We start from the raw sequence: 23839 nt of genomic DNA on the forward strand, positions 1-23839 counted from the left end.
AATTCTCAGCCCAAACTCAAAAACTATGAAAAGGCGGGTGCCCAGTGTGTGTGTGTGTGGAGGGGGGGGGGGACATTTTGAGCATCATACGAAGGATAAAAAACATATGGTAATCCAAAAGGGCCCGATGCTACAAGTACAGCTGTGGAACGTGTACAGCTTTCAGTGTTGGAAGAACTTAATGAGATTATTTTCAGACCTAGTTCTGTTGAAAGATTATGATGGTAGTGTCCACTTGAGAAACAATACAATCAAGCCGCATTCATTAGTTCATAATCAGTTCTCTTCGTCAAGGCTTACCAGTGTACTGAAGTACACCTGATGCAGATCAGTATATTTAAGGGATCACCCATGACAGTTTGAAATCCAGGTGAATTTCTTTTTATTTTGTCCTCTTTGTCTTGTATACTACTTGAAAAAATGTTGTTTATTTTATGTGCATGCTGTAGAAAAAAGTTATGTTTTAAGCATTTCTTTACAAATTATCGTTAACATAATTTTTTCTATCATAATAATGAGTTGTCTGTTATTTTCAATTAACAAAATGCATGCCTGTGAAATGGTAAACTTTAAAAAAACAAACCATGTATGTAAAAAATAAAATAACAGTTTAAAACATAAAACAAATATAAGTAGGAAAATTAGAATAGTAATGAATATTTTAATTAGGAATGTTAAAAATACTCTGACAGCTCATTGTGTTCAGCCTATTTTCCAACAGTGGTATATCAGGATCCAACAATGGAAGATCCAGTGTGGAATAATGGTAATATTATGAAAAAGATAGATTGCTACTCGCCATATGAAGAGTCCAGGGGAAAAAACTTGACAAGTCACAATCCTCATTTTTTTTCAGGAGACGAAATTTAAAGTTTCAAGACTCATAAAATTTTAGTTTTTCAAGTTATAATCTTCATTTTTGTTTTAGACTTTAATATATCTTTCAGAGAAAGAGTACTGCTGAAATTATACACATCTGAATAGGATTTACAATAATATGATGCATTTTTTTTACAAAAGCAGGTCGCCCAGAGGAAAAATATGGCAAATCCATAACATATTGCAGGTAACTACAAGATTTCAAATTCATGTTACAACAAATTACCTCATATAATTATTTAATAATCTTCTATAAAAGGTCCTGTGCTTTTTCGATGGTGGATTAATGCAAAAGACAATCAAAATACACTTGCACTTCACTACGGCAAAATCTTTTCAAGTCTTGTAAATCTCTGTATTTCTCAGCAGATATTTTAAGATCACCTGCAAAAAACCAGAATCCCTTAATTTAAATAGCTATATGCCTAATACTAAAAAAATACTTTTTTTTTTTTCAAAAAACCCTTCAAATCATATTGCTGTAAAAGAATTACTATACCTTCAGATTTAGCAGAGGGTAGGCTGAACTCGCCTTCTTTCAGGCTGGAATCTTGCCCTTTCTTTCCATGAAGAAGTAATGAAGCTTGCTCATATGCTCCATTGTAGCTTCCTCTATACCCAACCAGTGCTGCATGGTGTCGTGTGACTTCCAATTCTCTTATTGGCCTGGACTGGAAAGGGAGTTTTTCTTGTATGTTGTATTATCCAGATACTCTGTCCAGCATTTGATTATCTCTGGTTGCTCCTCAACATCAATGATGACAAAAGGCGAAGAGTGTGTGTGTGAATTCTGAAAAACCTGACACCAGACCTTTGGAATTTGACATTCCTGAGTTTGGTCTATCAACTTCGAGGTACGAAGGACCTCTTATGGGGAATGTCATCTTTACATAGTTCAATCGTTTTTCTGTATGGACCAGATGGTGAAGGAATCTGAACACAGTGGCATTCCTGTTTTGCCCTCTGCAGGAGTCACAGAAGATCACCAGATGTCTGAGTTCCGGATTTAGAAAATTGTGCACAAGGAACGATGTAACTTCGTCTGCTCTTTTTCGGCCTGTGCTCTCTGGATATATGTAAAAATAGCTGTCCCCTGTTGCCAAAACATGGACATTGAATATAGATACAGAAAGCTGTCATTTATAATAAACTTCATTTGTCTTTATATTTGGACATGGAAGGTTTTTGCTATAGTCCATCGCAATTGGAAACTTTGATGGATTTTTTTGACTTTCCATCTTTGGCTTTTTTTTCCTGTCAGAAAATACTTTTTGTTTTCTGAGATGCAATTCATGGCTATTTGATTGGATCGAAGTTCAGAATGAAGCCTTACTTTATTTTCAACTGATGATGTTAAAAACAGTTCCTTCCCCAAATTTTTCTTCTTGGCTAGATACTCATCGCAGGAGCCACAAGTATCGTGGATATCCATAACATACATTGAAATCTGAATTGAATATAGTGCAGTATGTTTCATACGACATGTTCTGATCCTGAAACTTCTCCTTGAATATGTGGAACATTTTTTTAATATTCAAAGACTCTGGCAGGTAAATTTTTTCTGTCTTTGTCAAACTGTAGTGGCTGTTGTGACCTTTAAATAAGTTAATGTTCCCTCTTATTATTGCACATGTTTCATCCTTCAAAACCTTTGGGCGGGATCTGTGTTTCCCTCGACCGTCTCGTAGAGGTTGGTATCCAGATTTAAGTTTCTTCAGTAAATGGTCTACCTTGCCCTTCTTTATTCCATGTAGCGACATAAATGCTTGGTTGCACACATGTACTTCTTGGAAACTTCCATTAATGGTAATGGAAACACTGAATTTATATGATTCATCACGAAACTTTGCTTCCTGCTCTTCTCTTCTAGGATGCCTGTGCTGTACAGGGACCACTGTGATTAAACCACTTAAATAGAGGTTTATTTCATCATGATTTTGGAAGTGGTTCATGCTATTGATAATATTCCTTTAATTTTCATCACTGACAATATCAAAACAATTGTTTTTCCACTTACATGGTTCTCCTGTTTCATGTGACTGCAATCTTAAACATTTGGAGGCATCTCTAACACAACCATACTTCTTCATTTTCTTTTCCAGCTTCTTTGATGACATTCTATAGTTTTATTGGCAAGTAGATGAGACACTGTCTTCTTTATTCATTTTACACTGACAGAATACAATGCTAGATCTAACTTCCTTCACAAACTTCACAAAGCTAACAACAATGGTCAACTTATACATAACAATGACTGTGGCAACTATGATAAAACAACAATAACATTAGTGAAAACAGACCTGCGCGGGCTGGGAATCATTAAGTGATAAATTTTATCGTTGCTTTCTCTGGACTTGTCAGGATATTCCCCTGTTTTGCATGGACTTATAATGTTTTACACCTGCACATGTTTACAAGATGTCAGAATATCTCTTGACTCATCAGGTTTTTGACCAGTTCTGTAAAGCCAGCTAAAACTACATTGGCTGGTCTATTAAATTATGAAAAAAACAGAAATTTTGGAATTTTGGACTTACCAGGTTTTTCCCCTGGACTCTTCATATAATAGAGATATTGATTTGCAGATAGGCACAACAAAAAGACTGCCACAAACAGTCATGCAAATGCGATTCATACACACATGACCACTGTCTCTGGCTGTTGAGGCCAGACCAGAGGAGCCAAAGACAGTGGTCACATGTGTAGGGTTTGCATTTGCTGGAATGTGCCTGTGTGTATGTTGTCTGATTCAGAAGAACACCTTTTGGCCAAAAGTATTTGTGTAGGAGTCTTTTTATATTGTGCCTGTCTGTGACTCAACATCTCCAGTATGTGGTGAATATCAGTCTAGCCTTTTCATAATATTGTCATTACTTCAGGACCCAGCATTATCACAAAGGGATGTATGCAGCTTGGAAGCTACTTTAATTTACGTTGTAACAAAAGTTTTTATTTTTCAGAATTAAGTAATGGTGGTAGGTAATTTTGTGAAATTTCAAATTATTACAAACATTGATTGTATAGCTTTCAAGAACATGAATTACATTTCAACTTTTATATGAAAAACATTTTTTGTATATCATTGTTTCGCAGATATTCCTTCCAAACCTAAAATACCAAATTACCTTTCGGGGTATGTTTTACCTCAAAAAATGAAATCGGGTACAAATGAAAAAATATGTATTGCACTATTTTGCCCCTTCTGCACATCTGCCAAAATTTATCAGGATCGTTTATTGATACTTGGGAATGTTTCCGTGTGAATCACAGCCAGTTTTTTTCCCTGAAGTGTGAATCTTTCACTCTGCAGTAAAGTGTACAGAATTTTGAAAGTGGCTGATTAGAACTGTTTTGGAGTGGGGCTCAGACCCAGACATTTGCTTCCTTCTTTACAGTCACAACCTTTTGTTGATTGTACACATTCATATGTGATAAAAAATTTGTGATGCTGAATGTTGATCTGAGATTTCAGCAACAGAGGCTAACAAAGTAAATCCTTGTTGTTTCCAGTGAATAGCTGAAGAGAATTTTCTTTGTTAAATCCAAATGCATGGTACACTTTAACAACCAAACTATACATAAAAAGATGAAACTCAGTATCAGCAGTATATTTTGGGAGAAAGAGTAATATTAAGCAACAAAAGACAATCTTCTTTCCTTTTTATAGATTTTCCTATATTTCTAGTTTATGTCTAGTATATACTCCTGTTACCAGCAGAATTGCACAAGAAAACTTATATCTTAACACTGTGAGGAATTTCTGTGATATCAGTGATGAACCACTACCTGAATCAAAATGAATATCAACTTTTCCCCCAATTCCTCACCCTCTTCTGCTAGTAAACATGCTCTTGTGAATATCAGTTGTGTGAGTGTTATCATTTGCTAAATATTAAGACATGTAGTTCCTCTGTCAAGCCACGAGGTGTAACATCTCCCCCAGAATGTTCAATGTCTTCCATTCTGGTTATGTGGGATTCTGTCAGTCATCCTGTTTATATGCTGCCAGAAGGTTTTTTCCAAAATTAATTACCTTACACCACTATCTTTTTTAGTTATTGCTTCTATGGGTGGGCTGGTGTTGTACTTGACAGTAGACACTCTCTTCTGGCCTGTGGAGTTTATGTTGATACCTACCATCCCTGTTTTTATTTCTCCCAGAACTTTCCACCTGTGAATATCCATCACTAACTATTTAATATACAGTCCTTCAATAAAAGTCAATAATTCGTTGACCACAGTCCAAACTCAACACCAAGTCTCTTTCTTATGATACTGGATAGGGCAAATTCTGAATTAATACTTTAACAAATTGATTCTCCTGTATTGGATCATCTAAATATTTTGATCAGGTCAGATGCTGTTCTATATATATTTTTACAACTTTCCCAGCTATGGTTGTAATAATATGGGTGTAATAATTAAAGAGATATCTTTTCATGCACACTTGGTGACCAGTATTATTTTTTAAACTTCTCCACAAAATTATCACACAATTTAGACTCATCAGAGTGTGTGATTCTCCGTTCAGAGACCTTCTTAGAATCAGCCTATCATCTTGCTAAGGATTTCACAAAAGTTATACATTGAGTGGATGTCATATTCAGTTTCAGACCTTCTTGATCCACTTGACTGCATCTGACATTATGATTGTCCCTACAGCTCCGATGTTGGACAGTTCCCAAAACATTTCCATTATTGTGCTTTCCGTCCACTCCATTGTTGAAATTTGCTTGGTACATGCAGCACTTAGTATGTGGTGCATTCACACTTTTCTAGTAAGATAATGGTCAGCAAAAAATTTGTAAGTGATGATTATGTTGCCAGATGGTTTCTCAAAGATAGTGAGGATGAAGGAAAGTGATTGGGCAGAAATTCTGCTGTATTCAGTGATATATATTATAGTGAATCAGAGTCTACTGATAGAGTGAAAAGTGATGAAGAGAGACAACTTTTAGCAAATACGTGGAAAGTTTATTGCGATGGCACCGGTGATCTCATGAAGTTTCCTTTTTCTGTTACGCAGCAAGGTTTCACCATTCCTCATGGTGTTCTAACAAAATCCAAAACATGAATATTTCCAGCTCTTCTTCACTGACAATCTTACGAGTGACTTTGTGAATGCTATACAAATATCTGTGCTAAAGAAAAGATACACAGAGTCACTCCACATACAAAACACTCAGTGTGGCATTCATTGATAGATGTTTCATCAAAAGAACTGAAGGCTATTCATGGTGTAATATTGTATGTGGGCTTGAATTTGAAGGCAGAATTAGTTGACTATTTTACAGAAGACTGGCTAGAAAAAATTCTATTTTTCAAATATATTTTTATCATCTCCATTTCTCCTCCTCCTCCTCCTCCTCCTCCTCCTCCTCCTCCATCTTCTTCTTCTCTCCTCGCTACCCCCCCCCCCCCCCCCCCCCAAAGCATTTTTGGTGCTGCATTTAGTTTCACCAGGTGTGCCTCAGCTCTGTCAACATACGAGAGGGAGAAAGGTGAAGAACGTTAGTGATTTTATTAACAGTAAATGCAAAGAACTTTACGTACCAAAAGAAATGTGGCTATAAATGAGAGCACAGTAGGATTCAAAGGAAGGATTCAACTCAATTGCTGCAATCTAAAGAAGCCTGCTAAGACAGGTTTACTAGTTTTCTGTTGATGTGATTCAGAAAATGGTCACGTTTTTCCTGGCATTCTATATTACTGAAAGACAACTACAGAAAGTCTAATTCATCCTAATTTACCTCTTTCAATCTGAATAGTAGCTTATTTAGCATGGGAATCGCTTACTTGTGTAGGTGGTTCTGACTGTCACATCTTCACTGACAGGCTCTACACAAGCCCTCAACTTGCTCAGGAAATGCAAAAAATGGAATTTCATCTAACATATACAGTTACACCTTCCAAGAAGGATTTTCCATCCAATTTGAAGAAGACAAAACTTCCTGAATATGAGTTATGTGCTTATCAAAGTGAAATGAAAATTATCGAACAAAAGCGCTGGCAGGTCGATAGACACACAAACAAACACAAACATACACACAAAATTCAAGCTTTCGCAACAAACTGTTGCCTCATCAGGAAAGAGGGAAGGAGAGGGGAAGACGAAAGGAAGTGGGTTTTAAGGGAGAGGGTAAGGAGTCATTCCAATCCCGGGAGCGGAAAGACTTACCTTAGGGGGAAAAAAGGACAGGTATACACTCGCACACACGCACATATCCATCCACACATACAGACACAAGCAGACATAATTTTTCCCACGTGGAATGTTTCCTTCCATTATATTGAAATGAAAATTATGCGTCTTTCATTCCATGACAAGAGGTTAGTGACAATGGTGAGTACATTCTTTGGTCAACAAATCCAATTGATCACTGGTTGTAAGAAAAAAAAGCCTGTACAGTTCCTGAAATCCACTATTGTTTTGAAATACATGAAGTTTATGGGAGGAGTGGACAGGGCTGAACAGTCCTGTGGTTGCTATGGTTTCATAAGGTGATCATACAAGTGGTGGAAAAATTATTCTTTTGGCTGATTGAAGGTGCTGTAGTGAACAGCTATATTCTTTACTCAGGAGATAAAAATGTACATGGAGAACAACTGCAGACTCATCATTCTTATAGAGGAAATCTAATCAGACAACTAGTCGGCCAAGTGAGAAATACAAATTCAAGGAAGAGAGGAAGACCATCATTGTCTGATGCCAAGGAGAGACTAAATGGGAAGGTACAAGGTGCAGTGAAGAAAATCATGGTTTGCAGCAATTGCAAGAAGAAAGGAGTAAGAAGAGTAGCGATTTACTTCTGTGAAACATGCAAGGAGGTCTGGAATTCAACCGGGAAACGTTTTAAGCAGTACCTTACAGAAAAAGAATTACAAGCAGCCCTAAACAAAAACACCGTATGTAGAGATTGTCAAGTGACATCATATTGCAATTTTTTTTTTTTAACAGTAACATAAGGACCTGTAATTCCTTACAGTCTTATCCGGGTAAAATACAAGGGTTGGAACTTCAATAGTGGCAACTATTTATTCACAACCAATACAAAAGAGTTACATTTTGCACCTGTTACTGCCTTTCAAAGTAGTCTCCAACATTGTGTAGAACCTGTTGCCAGTGATGTGGAAGGCATAGTATACCGTTAGCAGAGCGTGTTCTGTTGATGGTGCGAATGGAGCGGAGTACTGCCTGTCGAATCTCTGGAACAGTTCTGAAGTGAATGCCATGAAGTGGTTCTTTCATCTTCAGAATCAAATCAAAGTCACAAGGCCTTAAGTCGTATTACTGTTCATTTTTGGAGCATCATCCATGATCAGCTTTGCGAAAGAAGTGGTGACACTTTCTGTGCAACCCACCCAACATTTTGCATGACAATGCGCAGGCGCATACAGCGCAAGCTGAGGCTGGTCTGTTTGGCTGATGGAACTGGGAAGTTCTGTACCATCCACCATACTCCCCGAACTTAAGTCCTTGTGACTTTGATTTGATTCCAAAGATGAAGGAACCACTTCACGGCATTCGCTTTAGAACTGTTCCAGAGATTTGCCAGGCTGTAGACTGCTCCATTTGCACCATCAATAGAACAGGCTCTGCTAACGGTATACTACACCTTCCACATCACTGGCAATGTGTTCTGCACAATGCTGGTGACTACTTTGAAGGACAGTAACAGGTAAAAACATGTAACTCTTTTGTATCGGTTGTGAATAAATAGTTGCCACTATATAAATTCCAACCCTCGTAAGTAAGAGGTAGGTGTTGAGTCTTGTACCATAGGAATCAAGGGAGAGGTAGGGACATTGCAGCGAGAAGAAAAATTGTATTGGAGAGGGTTACATTTTGGAAATTGCTTAGCTATATCCATATCCTGTTCCCACTGAAACTCTTCTAAACACTGTAGGTGTGATATTTCACTAACTTCGTGCTTATTCAGCAGATCTTCCCAGAACCTGTCAAACTTTTTCTCACTTACATGCTTAAAGTCAAATATTTAGCATATTAACTAATTTGCAAAGTAATCAGATGTTTGAAGCTGTCTTATCTATGATAGTTTGATTCTTTAAATGATCAGTGGTTGCTGATAATGAACTAAATCACATTGTTTGTTGATTTCAGAATATAATTTCCTTTTCATAGCTACTACTGCTTCTGTTAGCTCTCTAATTCTTGTGTTAATCTCATGTCTTTTTGTGCCTTGACTTCACAACATGTTCTTCATGTTTTGTGACTTAGAACTGAGGCACTGAGAATCATAAGGGCCCAAAGCACACTATTGTTGATTTTGAAATTGTGGCATGTATACATGCTCATGACATTTGTCGATTTTCTGGTGGGTCAAGTTCATCTTTGTAGTAGATCCACATGGTAAGTAAGAACATTCATTAAAAGCTCTCTCACCTATTTCTGTGATATTCACTTCAGTATCTACCTGATGGCAGTGTGCTTTAGACCTTTATGGTTCTCAGTGCCTAAAATAGTTTCTTCTATTTTACAACACATTTTATGAGTTTCTTTGTCTTAGATAAGTTTTTACTTCTTGATTAAGCTTTGCTGCATACTTTTCGAACAGGTCTTCAATTTTTTGGGTTAAGATTGGTATAAAACAAGACAATGTCACACAAACAAATTTCAACTGACACCCAGCTTTGTGTCACTTACCTTTTAAATTGACAACCTGGAGCTGCTGGGTCAGACATCACAAGTTGCAATATTTGGCATGGCTGCATCTCACTGCCATTGCCCATGATGGATATGCACAGTATGAGGGCACTATCATGTCACAAGCCCAGACGTAGCTGTGCATCTGTTGGCCACAGCTTGGTTGTCAGCAATCAACCCTTTGCACAGCTTGGATATACTTGAAAAATTCTTCTTTGTTTAAAACAATCTTTTTCTGCTTCCTGAGCTCAAAAAAAAAGTATGTAAACAACACTACAAACACTCTTAACAGCAGTTATAATTAAGTGTAGTGGGTTTAGATGTTTTCCAGTATTTGTTTTGACCCTTTGACCCCAATACTGTTACCCTAGGCAACCAAATAATTTCAAGAAAGTTGTGTGTTTATAGTGGTTATCCTCTTTAAATATCTTTTCCCACTCTTGCAAAATTATTCTTTTATAACCAATATTTAATCTTCTTTTTCATGTTTTTCAACCAGTCCAAGTTCTCACTTGTTTCAAAAGAGTAAACAATTGCTACTTGTAATAGTTTCATCTTCTTCTGTCAGGTACATGAATTCTTACAGCAAATACTTTTTCATTAATTTCTTCATTTGTGTTTACATTTTTTCCCCTTCCAATCCCTCTGTTATTTGTATCTTGCACTATAGAGGCACAAATGTGATGTTACTTGGTCAGGCACTTATTTGACTGTATATATTTTTTTGTAGCATTGGACCATTTAAACTTACTTTGTTTTGTTCCTTGAATAAAAGAATAACATTGACTGACATACACTATATTTAATATGTGCTCACATACTTGTCTTTAAATAAGCAACTGCCAACAAAACTACTTTGTAGTTATTTTACATTAATTATCCAGATGGGAATTACAACCCTTGACAATGTTACAGCATGGATGCTTACAGACCATCTGACCAAACTAGTCTCTTCTTGATATTCTTGCAAATGCACACTGGGATTGTTGACCGTCTTCCAAGGTGGTGTGTTGCACTCCCAAGAAACTCTGTTGCTGTGCCTGAGCAAGTATTCTTCTCAAGGTGCTTTTCTAAATTGCTGTGACTATCATACTGCACTGAAGACACCCATCATCTCAGAGTATGTCACCCCATATACACATAAAAATAGGAAGTCCCGACAATATCTGAGAAATACATTTGCCCTATTTCCTTTCTTTGTGCATCAGTCATTAATAAGAACTTACTTAGGGATGAGCTGCACTGCTTTGGAGTTCCACATATTGCTACAGTGATTTATGATGAAAACAATGGACAACATGGATGAAATTTTCTCACTCTGCAGCAGAGTGAGTGCAGATATGAAAATTTCGGACCGGCACACAGTTTTGATCTACCAGGAAGTTTCAATGGACAACCTATCAACACTTGTTTAAAGTGCAAGTTGATACATGGCTAATAATACGACTATATGGATTCATTTACAGAGGTCTGTAGAAATGGTGAATTTGTTGCTGAGATATGAAGCGGACCTGAAAGTAAAAAATTCAGATGGACTCACACCTCTCATGCGTGCTGCCTACATTGGCTTTCATGAGATCATTAAAAAATTGGATAAGCCTGAACTACACATTGTAAATGAGAGGTAAGTCATTGGTTGTATGCAACAGTGATATGAAATGATAAGTAATTGAAGGTGTGATGATGAAAATTAAATAACTTGTAGCTTTGAGTTGCCAGATTATAATTAGTTTTATGTGTCATTAGTAAAGAACAAAAATGACATGTACATAGTACTTAGTTTTTTATTTGTCAGAGAAAGATACATACATGTGCTCCCTGCCGCCGTTGGATAAGCAGCTGAGCAGCAAGTCGTATACTCCTAGCTCACTCATTTGTTACATAGTTTAATTCTTAATTTCTTTGCGTGTTTTTGGTACTTGCATTGTGTAATTCATAAATTTCGAGCGTATTATAGTATTTGAGAGTTGTAGCATCGCGTTTTAGTACCTGAATAGTGTAAATTCGCGTAGTCGTTTGTCTACTGTTTTGTTTTGAACGGCCAGTGTCGGTTGGTCGCAGTCAGTGTGCTCCCTGCCGCCGTTGGATAAGCAGCTGAGCAGCAAGTCGTTTACTCCTAGCTCACTCATTTGTTACATAGTTTAATTCTTAATTTCTTTGCGTGTTTTTGGTTCTTGCATTGTTTAATTCATAAATTTCGGGCGTATTATAGTATTTGAGAGTGTAGCATCGTGTTTTAGTACCTGAATAGTGTAATTTCGCTTAGTCTCCTTCCGCCGCCGAGCAGTGTCAGCAGTGCGCAAGTAGCAGCATTACTGCATTTACTAGGCAATCTTGTATTTTAATAACCGTTTAAATTTTGTCGATTTGTTTGCGCTCTCTGTAGATTAGTTCAGACGTTCTTAGCAAAACAGTTCTTAGCATGGATAGGGACTGCAACTGCTGTGTTCGGATGCAGGCTGAGTTGGCATCCCTTCGCTCCCAGCTTCAGGCAGTGTTGGCTTCGGTCACACAGCTTGAGGCTGTTGCCAATGGGCATCACTGTGGGGGTCGGGATGGGGGTTTGTCGGGGACGGCCAGCTCGTCCCACGCATCCCCTGATCGGACTACGACTGTGGTTGCCCGGGATACTGCCCGCATTGAGGCTGATCCCTCACCTGTGGTAGAGTGGGAGGTCGTTTCAAGGTGTGGCAGGGGGCGAAAGACATTCCGGAGGGCTGAACGGAAAGCCTCTCCAGTTTGTCTGACGAACCGGTTTCAGGCTCTGTCTCAGGCTGATACTGATCTTCGGCCTGACATGGCTGCTTGTCCTGTTCCAGAGGTTGCCCCTCAGTCTGCAAGATCCGGGCAGTCGCAGAGGGTGGGCTTACTGGTAGTTGGGAGCTCCAACGTCAGGCGCGTAATGGGGCCCCTTAGGGAAATGGCAGCAAGAGAGGGGAAGAAAACCAATGTGCACTCCGTGTGCATACCGGGGGGAGTCATTCCAGATGTGGAAAGGGTCCTTCCGGATGCCATGAAGGGTACAGGGTGCACCCATCTGCAGGTGGTCGCTCATGTCGGCACCAATGATGTTTGTCGCTATGGATCGGAGGAAATCCTCTCTGGCTTCCGGCGGCTATCTGATTTGGTGAAGACTGCCAGTCTCGCTACCGGGATGAAAGCAGAGCTCACCATCTGCAGCATCGTCGACAGGACTGACTGCGGACCTTTGGTACAGAGCCGAGTGGAGGGTCTGAATCAGAGGCTGAGACGGTTCTGCGACCGTGTGGGCTGCAGATTCCTCGACTTGCGCCATAGGGTGGTGGGGTTTCGGGTTCCGCTGGATAGGTCAGGAGTCCACTACACGCAACAAGCGGCTACACGGGTAGCAGGGGTTGTGTGGCGTGGGCTGGGCGGTTTTTTAGGTTAGATGGCCTTGGGCAAGTACAGAAAGGGCAACAGCCTCAACGGGTGCGGGGCAAAGTCAGGACATGCGGGGAACAAGCAGCAATCGGTATTCTAATTGTCAACTGTCGAAGCTGCGTTGGTAAAGTACCGGAACTTCAAGCGCTGATAGAAAGCACCGAAGCTGAAATCGTTATAGGTACAGAAAGCTGGCTTAAGCCAGAGATAAATTCTGCCGAAATTTTTACAAAGGTACAGACGGTGTTTAGAAAGGATAGATTGCATGCAACCGGTGGTGGAGTGTTCATCGCTGTTAGTAGTAGTTTATCCTGTAGTGAAGTAGAAGTGGATAGTTCCTGTGAATTATTATGGGTGGAGGTTACACTAAACAACCGAACTAGGTTAATAATTGGCTCCTTTTACCGACCTCCCGACTCAGCAGCATTAGTGGCAGAACAACTGAGAGAAAATTTGGAATACATTTCACATAAATTTTCTCAGCATGTTATAGTCTTAGGTGGAGATTTCAATTTACCAGATATAGACTGGGACACTCAGATGTTTAGGACGGGTGGTAGGGACAGAGCATCGAGTGACATTATACTGAGTGCACTATCCGAAAATTACCTCGAGCAATTAAACAGAGAACCGACTCGTGGAGATAACATATTGGACCTACTGATAACAAACAGACCCGAACTTTTCGAATCTGTATGTACAGAGCAGGGAATCAGTGATCATAAGGCCGTTGCAGCATCCCTGAATATGGAAGTTAATAGGAATATAAAAAAAGGGAGGAAGGTTTATCTGTTTAGCAAGAGTAATAGAAGGCAGATTTCAGACTACCTAACAGATCAAAACGAAAATTTCTGTTCCGACACTGACAATGTTGAGTGTCTATGGAAAAAGTTCAAGGCAATCGTAAAATGCGTTTTAGACAGGTACGTGCCGAGTAAAACTGTGAGGGACGGGAAAAACCCACCGTGGTACAACAACAAAGTTAGGAAACTACTGCGAAAGCAAAGAGAGCTCCACTCCAAGTTTAAACGCAGCCAAAACCTCTCAGACAAACAGAAGCTAAACGATGTCAAAGTTAGCGTAAGGAGGGCTATGCGTGAAGCGTTCATTGAATTCGAAAGTAAAATTCTATGTACCGACTTGACAGAAAATCCTAGGAAGTTCTGGTCTTACGTTAAATCAGTAAGTGGCTCGAAACAGCATATCCAGACACTACGGGATGATGATGGCATTGAAACAGAGGATGACTCGCGTAAAGCTGAAATACTAAACACCTTTTTCCAAAGCTGTTTCACAGAGGAAGACCGCACTGCAGTTCCTTCTCTAAATCCTCGCACAAACGAAAAAATGGCTGACATCGAAATAAGTGTCCAAGGAATAGAAAAGCAACTGGAATCACTCAATAGAGGAAAGTCCACTGGACCTGACGGGATACCAATTCGATTCTACACAGAGTACGCGAAAGAACTAGCCCCCCTTCTAACAGCCGTGTACCGCAAGTCTCTAGAGGAACGGAGGGTTCCAAATGATTGGAAAAGAGCACAGATAGTCCCAGTCTTCAAGAAGGGTCGTCGAGCAGATGCGCAAAACTATAGACCTATATCTCCTACGTCGATCTCTTGTAGAATTTTAGAACATGTTTTTTGCTCGCGTATCATGTCATTTCTGGAAACCCAGAATCTACTATGTAGGAATCAACATGGATTCCGGAAACAGCGATCGTGTGAGACCCAACTCGCCTTATTTGTTCATGAGACCCAGAAAATATTAGATACAGGCTCCCAGGTAGATGCTATTTTTCTTGACTTCCGGAAGGCGTTCGATACAGTTCCGCACTGTCGCCTGATAAACAAAGTAAGAGCCTACGGAATATCAGACCAGCTGTGTGGCTGGATTGAAGAGTTTTTAGCAAACAGAACACAGCATGTTGTTATCAATGGAGAGACGTCTACAGACGTTAAAGTAACCTCTGGCGTGCCACAGGGGAGTGTTATGGGACCATTGCTTTTCACAATATATATAAATGACTTAGTAGATAGTGTCGGAAGTTCCATGCGGCTTTTCGCGGATGATGCTGTAGTATACAGAGAAGTTGCTGCATTAGAAAATTGTAGCGAAATACAGGAAGACCTGCAGCGGATAGGCACTTGGTGCAGGGAGTGGCAACTGACCCTTAACATAGACAAATGTAATGTATTGCGAATACATAGAAAGAAGGATCCTTTATTGTATGATTATATGATAGCGGAACAAACACTGGTAGCAGTTACTTCTGTAAAATATCTGGGAGTATGCGTACGGAACGATTTGAAGTGGAATGATCATATAAAACTAATTGTTGGTAAGGCGGGTACCAGGTTGAGATTCATTGGGAGAGTGCTTAGAAAATGTAGTCCATCAACAAAGGAGGTGGCTTACAAAACACTCGTTCGACCTATACTTGAGTATTGCTCATCAGTGTGGGATCCGTACCAGGTCGGGTTGACGGAGGAGATAGAGAAGATCCAAAGAAGAGCGGCGCGTTTCGTCACTGGGTTATTTGGTAACCGTGATAGCGTTACGGAGATGTTTAATAAACTCAAGTGGCAGACTCTGCAAGAGAGGCGCTCTGCATCGCGGTGTAGCTTGCTCGCCAGGTTTCGAGAGGGTGCGTTTCTGGATGAGGTATCGAATATATTGCTTCCCCCTACTTATACTTCCCGAGGAGATCACGAATGTAAAATTAGAGAGATTAGAGCGCGCACGGAGGCTTTCAGACAGTCGTTCTTCCCGCGAACCATACGCGACTGGAATAGGAAAGGGAGGTAATGACAGTGGCACGTAAAGTGCCCTCCGCCACACACCGTTGGGTGGCTTGCGGAGTATCAATGTAGATGTAGATGTAGATGTACATAGTGGTCTCAAACAAGAAGTGTGGTTTTATGAAACATGAAAATGTTGGATAATTTTTGGTTTGGGACTTCTGTTTGATTGTGCAAGGTGCTATCCAAAATTTTTGGGACTGATGCTGCCATCTGTTGGAAGCCTTACCTTTGGACTAATGGTCACCATCACCCTTGAAGTAGTTCCTATCTGCATGTACACACCAGTTCCAGCGCTTCTCCCACTGGTCAGATATTTTCTGGAAGTCCTGTTCTTTGAGGGTGTTTATCACTGCCAGCGATGCTTCTTGAATCCTCTCTAGAGTGTCGAACTTGACGGCCTTTCAACCTGAATTTCAGTTTGGGAATAGCGCGAAGATGAAAAGTGCCAAATCTGGTGAGTACGGTGGGTGGGGTACAACCACCATGTTGTTTTTTGCCAAAAAGGTCCTGGTGAACAAGGACGTGTGGCAGGGTGCATATTCGTGATGCAGCAGCCAGTTCCCTTGATGCCAAAGTTTCGGCCATCGTCACTGCAAGTTTTCACGGAGCTGTCACAAGACGTCACAGTAGTACGCGGAATTCACTGTTTGGTTGGGTGGGACAAATTCTTTGTACACAGTTCCCTTGGTATCAAAGAATACGATTATCATGCTCTTGACCTGTCACGTTTTTGGGTCTTGGAGAGCCTGGGCTCTTCCACTGGGACGATTGTTGCTTTGTCTGTGGGTCATTACTGTAAATCCAGCTCTTGTCACTGGTGATAATCCGTGACAAGAAGGTTGGATCATCAGATGCGGTCTGATGAAGGTATGTGCACACTTCAACATGCTGTGCCTTCTGATCGGCAGTCAAGATCCTTGGCACAAATTTTGCGGTGACGCGTTGCATGCCCAATTCTTCAGTCAACAATTGTTGACATGTCCCATAACCAATACCCACTTCATCCGCAACGTCTTGAATGGTTCGACATCGATCTGCACAAACCAGTTGTTAAAGTTTGGCAACAATGTCTGTTGGTGTGCGGCTAATGGGCCTTCCAGTGTGAGCATCATCTTCGATGTCTCTATGGCCAGCCCTGAACCAAGCATGTCACTCAAACACACACGTATGGCTCATGCTCTGTCCCCCAAACACTTTTTGAATCATTGCAAGGGTCTCCGTAGCACTTTTCCCGAGATTCACACAGAACTTGATACACATGCACTGTTCTGTTCGCGGATCCATTGTAAAATCGCCACACACCAAACACAAAGTATTACGGAAATCAATGTGGACACGCAACATGTCCTCCCAGCTGAATGCCACTCTGCACACTGACTCATCAGATATGCAGCTATCGCCATCTTACAGTGCAAAGATCTACTACTCCTACTTTCCAGATGGCAGTGCCAGTCCCGAAAATTTTGGATTCCACCCTGTATGGTTTATATGAGGTGATTTTCACAGTCACAGTTTTAGTCTCCTTTTGAGACATTTATGATTATGTTTTGGCTACTCTTTAGAGGAATCACTCTCAGCTATGTATTGTTGCTGCCTTGAGGATGTTTCCATTTCTTACAGGGTCAGTGAAATGAAAAGGGGCAGTAGGGAGATGATGTAACGAAAAGGTGAAAGGAATAAGAGGGGAGAGTGGGGGGGAGGAGGGTAGAGGTAGTTGTTTGCTTTGGTGTTCGATATGAAAAATGTGACAAGCTAATCCAATATCATTATACAAATAGTACAATGATTATTAGTTACCACACACACCTGGTTCAAGATCTTACTGGAACCAACGAAATGCTGTGAGTAATGAGGGTACTGGCCAAGGCTCAGGAGGTAGTATGTGGATAAATTGAGAATTTTGATCTGTCAGGAGCTGTGGTGGGGTAGGCCATGCAGCAGCAATGACTACTGTGTCCAGGTGTGCAGTCGTCAGCACAACTGCCTAATAAGTAGGAAACATGGGACTGAATTCTTCTCTGGCACAAATTTTCAACTTTCTCCATTGATTTACTGTAAGTCTCACACCCAATGTCTGTAATTTCTTTTTGTATGAAAATTCTTTTAAATATAGTTTTATGTTTTGTTGTTGTGGTCCTCAGTCCTGAGGCTGGTTTGATGCACCTCTCCACACTACTCTATCCTGTGCAAGACTCTTCATCTCACAGTACCTACTGCAACCTACATCCCTCTGAATCTGCCTAGTGTATTCATCTCTTGGTCTCCCTCTACGATTCTTACCCTCCGCGCTGCCCTCCAATACCAGATTGGTGAACCCTTGATGCCTTAGAGCATGTCCTACCAACCGATCCCTTCTTCTTGCCAAGCCGTGCCACAAGCTCCTCTTCTCCCAATTCTATTCAATACCTCCTAATTAGTTATGTGATCTACCCGTCTAATCTTCAGTATTCTTCTGTAGCACCACATTGCGAAAGCTTCTATTCTCTTCTTGTCTAAACTATTTATCATCCACATTTCACTTCCATACATGGCTACACTCCATACAAATACTTTCAGAAACGACTTCCTGACACTTAAATCTATACTCGATGTTAACAAATTTCTGTGTTTTAGAAACGCTTTCCTTGCCATTGCCAGTCTACATTTTATATCCTCTCTACTTCAACCATCATCAGTTATTTTGCTCCCCAAATAGCAAAACTCCTTTACTACTTTAAGTGTCTCATTCCCTAATCTAGTTCCCTCAGCGTCACCCGACTTAATTCGACTACATTCCATTATCCTTGTTTTGCTTTTGTTGATGTTCATCTTATATCCTCCTTTCAAGACAATGTCCATTCCGTTCAACTGCTCTTCCAAGTCCTTTGCTGTCTCTGACAGAATTACAATGTCATCGGCGAACCTCGAAGTTTTTATTTCTTCTCCATGCATTTTAATACCTACTCCAAAGTTTTCTTTTGTTTCCTTCACTGCTTGCTCAATATACAGGTTGAATAACATCGGGGAGAGGCTACAACCCTGTCTCACTCCTTTCTCAACCACTGCTTCCCTTTCGTGTCCCTCGACTCTTATAACTGCCATCTGGTTTCTATACAAATTGTAAATAGCCTTTCGCTCCCTGTATTGTACCCCTGCCACCTTCAGAATTTGAAAGAGAGTTTTCCAGTCAACATTGTCAAAAGCTTTCTCTAAGTCTGCAAATGCTAGAAACGTAGGTTTGCCTTTCCTTAATCTAGCTTCTAAGATATGTCGTAGGGTCAGTATTGCCTCACGTGTTCCAATATTTCTACGGAATCCAAACTGATCTTCCCCGAGGTCGGCTTCTACTAGTTTTTCCATTCGTCTGTAAAGAATTTGCGTTAGTATTTTGCAGCCGTGACTCATTAAACTGATAGTTTGGTAATTTTCACATCTGTCAACACCTGCTTTCTTTGGGATTGAAATTATTATATTCTTCTTGAAGTCTGAGGGTATTTCGCCTGTCTCATACATCTTGCTCACCAGATGGTAGCCGGCCACAGGAGTATATAGAGGGTCTATACAAGGGCGATGTACTTGAGGACAGGATTATGGAAATGGAAGAGGATGTGGGTGAAGATGAAATGGGAGATATGATACTGCATGAAAAGTTTGACAGAGCATTGAAAGATCTAAGTCGTATCAGGGCCCCAGGAGTAGACAACATTCCATTAGAACTACTGATAGCCTTGGGAGAGTCAGTCCTGACAAAACTCTACCATCTGGTTCAAAATGGCTCTGAGCACTATGGGACTTAACAGCTGAGGTCATCGGTCCCCTAGAACTTAGAACTACTTAAACCTAACTAACCAAAGGACATCACACACATCCAAGCCCGAGGCAGGATTCGAACCTGTGACCGTAGCGGTCGCGCGGTTCCAGGCTGAAGTGCCTAGAACTGCTCAGCGGTTCACTAATTCCCACCATATCTAACTTTAACCTATCCATTTCCCTATTTAAATTTTCTAACCTACCTGCTCGATTAAGGGATCTGACATTCCACGCTTCGATCTGTAGAACGCCAGTTTTCTTTCTCCTGATAACGACTTCATCTTGAGTAGTCCCCACCCGGAGATCCGAATGGGGGACTATTTTACCTCTGGAATATTTTACCCAAGAGGACGCCATTTTCATTTAACCATACAGTAAAGCTGCATGCCCTCGGGAAAAATTATGGCTGTAGTTTCCCCTTGCTTTCAGCCGTTCGCAGTACCAGGACAGCAAGGCCGTTTTGGTTAGTGTTACAAGGCCAGATCAGTCAACATCCAGACTATTGCCCCTGCAACTGCTGAAAAGGCTGCTGCCCCTCTTCAGGAACCACGTTTGTCTGGCCCCTCAACAGATACCCCTTCCTTGTGGTTACACCTACGGTACGGCTATCTGTATCGCTGAGGCATGCAAGCCTCCCCACCAACGACAAGGTCCGTGGTTCAAGGGGGGGGATATAGAATTATCAATTCCTATATAGTTTTATAGGAATTGATAATTCTACTTTCACAAGCCACTGTAATGTTTGTAGGGTATTTTGTATTACAATCGGTACATGTACAAAAAATGGCAGACTTGGTTAAAGTTCTGACAAGGGAATTCTCTGAACTGACTTTGCACAAATAACCCATTCAACAACTTGAAAGTGTCGACATTGAACCTGTTGCAGCTATGTGTGTGTGGTCCATTGTGCATATATTCAGTGGATTACAGTGAAAATCTATAGCACCTAGTGGTATAACCAGTGTATGTTGGAAACATATTTTCTCAAAATGTACGAGGATAGGAAATACTGCCAATATATGTATTATGGACCTTGTTTTGTGAAACAACATTTCCAAATTAAGCTATGGCGTGTCCCTTATGATGTATATATCTGAGTGGTGGATGTTATGTCGGACATCACTTGTGATGCCACAGCTGGTACATATGTGTAAACATGAAATGTAGGAAGGGGATGGGTGGAAAATTGAGACAGGTACCCACACATAGCATTGTCATAGAGCATTGGCAAAAATTGAAAATTTGTACCAGACTAGGACTTGAACCTGGATTTACTGTCTCTCATGAGTGGCTGCCTTATCCACTTCAGACATGCAGACACAGTCTCTGTCTAGCAAAAATTTTCAACTTTCGCTACTGCATTAGGCCTATACAATACCCTATGCAGCTAATTGTCGTGATTTCCCATCCACCTCTTTACCTTCCATTCCTACACTTTATGTTTACCATATTATGTAGCCATCTTGGAAAACTTCATTCTGACAAAATGGCTAAGCCCATTTCATTTTAAAATTGGAGATTGGAAAATGTGGCATTGTAGGTAGGTTATTTGGAGAACCAACTCTCAACACTGACAAAGACCTCCTTTCTTTCTATTAAGCGTCACTATTAATAGCAAAATGCAAGAAATGATGTACTGTCAGGGACCACAGTTGTTATTCTCTATTAAAAAATTGTCAATACACTGCTGGGACCTGCCACATCGGGCATGATGAAATTAGTCCCTTCGAGAAATGTCACAGTTTCAAGAGGAATTGGTGAGGCAGTTTGTGATATGAATGAAAAACTTTTTACTGTTTTGAAGAACACAGAATTTGTTGTGCAAGTTGACGATCAACAGCTATAGGAGCATTGATGCTAGCTTACATTTGATTTGTGATAAAGAATGGCTAAGTAATGAAGGAACTATTGTTTGCCACAAATTTGACTACCATCAAGAAAAACTATTTTAAATACAAGAAAGAGGATTATTTTTTTCCAAAGAAAGGAACATTTTGTTAGCAAATATATGTGCAACCAGTGGAGCTGCATTCGAGGTTGGTTGATATCGTGGATTTGTAGGTTATTTAATGTCATATACTTGATGTTATGGAAATACATTGTAACCAATGGGCAGCAACTTGTGGCCAAAAATTCAAGTAAGAGATTAAGTGAATCCTTGTGATACCTCATTGTTGCTGTTAAAAAAAGTTATGTCAAGAAAATGACAGAGAATTCAAATGTCTTATCCTACCCAAGGAGAGGAATTGGCTATCAAGAGGAAAGTGTTTGTGTTGTTTACATTAACTTTTAAATACAACAGTTGATTTTTCTCATTTGATTGACCCAAGCATTGGTAATGCAGTGAAAGGATGACACCTATCTTGCAGATGTATTTGACATATTCAGCAAGGTCAACACTGAGTTGTGCAAAGAAACAAAAGATAAAGGCTAAAGGTATATCTTAATCCAGTTTTGAACTAGACAATTGCACCAATGTTTTTAGTCAGCACAATCCTAGTCACTTTACAAATTTTCAAGAATTTGCTTGCAAAGATGGAGATAATCTTTTAAATACAGACTTACACTCCTTTTGCTATACTTCATACAGTACAAGCCTAAAAACATATGCAGACTAAATTTCCTGATCTATGTACTGTTGAAGTACCAGTGTGTGTACTTCATCTATTTTGAGAAGATGTAAGAGAATTTCATCAGAGGTACAAGAGATGGTTGATCTGAAAGATGTCTGTGAATCCAAGCCATTTTTTCTTAAGAATATAGCACTTATTGTTTCTGGTTGAAAGTAAATAATTCTTGTTTCTCAGCATTCTAAGCTGCTGATGTTCGCTTTTTTATGTACCTACATAGTCAAAAGGGCTTCAGCATGATGAAGAAAGCAGGGGACAATTTTCAGCTGCAACAAAAGAGGTGACTTAAGACTTCAGTATGCAAGGATAGAACCAGATATCATGTAATTTAGATCTGTTCATCAAGAGAAAGGTAGTCACTGATGTCATAGAATAATGTGATGATTGTAGCGAATATTATTACTATTGTTATTACTTTTAAAAAAATCATTGTACTTGCATTTCATACTAATTTACTGGCCATTAAAAATTAATGTGTACATTCTTATTGCTCTATGCATCTTATTGCTCTATGCTTTATAATTTTTTGTCAAGTAGTAGACCTAATTAATATTTGCATTATACATTCTTTCCAAGAAAATCTCCCCCATCAAGACTTCATTATTATTATAGCCACAATTTTGCTACTTTTAACTATTCACGTGATTAAAATACCTGTTTGGTAATTTTCACTGTTGATACTAGTCTGTTAAGAATAATTAAATTTTGCAAAAAAGTAAATGTTGTTAAAAGTATGACTTACTTTTAAAAAAGTAAACTGTGAACAATTTCATTGAAATTATTAAAAATATTGTTCGCTCATAAGTAAATTTAATTTATCATACTGATAATATAAAGTCATTAGATGTAAAAAAATGCCATTTATTTCAGCTGTGATTGTGAAAATGTTATGTTCAGAAATTGAGAGCTCTACGAGAATAACATTCCTTCTCACTTACAATGAAACACATGAACTTTTTTATCTCTCTATTTCATTTTCAGCATATTTACACCAAATAATACTCTTAACTATGGAAATGATGGCCAGACAGTCTGAAGTGTCAGTTTGGATACTCCATGTAGTTAAAGTGTCTCACAATTTTAACTGTGCCATCCTTTTACATATACTTACTCATGAGATTGGGGCTCATAACTGGGAGACATTTAGAAGAAGTACAGCATTCACTCAGTGTATGTATTTACACAAAATGTATTCACAGTTGTGCGTGGAATGACAACAATGAAAATTTGTGCTGGACTGAGATTCGAAACTGGATTTCCCTCAAAAAGGTTATCTGAGCACAACTCATGGCCAGACGCAAACTTCAGTATGTCATCAACCATGTGTCTACAACCTTTACTTGTATATCCAGTATGTGTATTCCCTTACAGGGGAGACATGTTGCTTGAAAGTTGCTTGCCCAGTGTCGTCAGATAAATACAGTATTGCATTGCCTCTATTATTCCAAATTATGATGCATTGTTTCTTCAGACGAACAGACACTGCACTTACTACAGCCATTATGAAATACATGAAATCTATTCACAGTTGCCATTATAGACATGAACGATGACAGTGGAAATTTGTGCCAGATTGTGCAAGCGACTATCAAGTAAAATGTCTCCCCTGTATAGAAATATACCTAATGGTTGTGTGAGTACAGGTTTTAACCTCAAACACACACACAGTA

At 39.7% G+C, this 23839-nt stretch overlaps 1 protein-coding gene across 5 annotated transcripts in view; it reads left to right on the top strand.

Moving 5' to 3' along the window:
- LOC124595321 (ankyrin repeat and SOCS box protein 3-like) overlaps positions 1 to 23839 on the top strand; it is a 299266-nt gene that overhangs the window by 82704 nt on the left and 192723 nt on the right. For all 5 annotated transcript variants that reach the window (XM_047134051.1, XM_047134042.1, XM_047134059.1 and 2 more), the window contains exon 5: positions 11011 to 11168. In XM_047134051.1, coding sequence (XP_046990007.1) covers positions 11011 to 11168 — 158 coding nt within the window. The remainder of the gene's footprint in view (positions 1 to 11010; positions 11169 to 23839) is intronic.

Source organism: Schistocerca americana, chromosome 1 (genome assembly GCF_021461395.2).
Source record: "Schistocerca americana isolate TAMUIC-IGC-003095 chromosome 1, iqSchAmer2.1, whole genome shotgun sequence".
Taxonomy (NCBI): domain Eukaryota; kingdom Metazoa; phylum Arthropoda; class Insecta; order Orthoptera; family Acrididae; genus Schistocerca; species Schistocerca americana.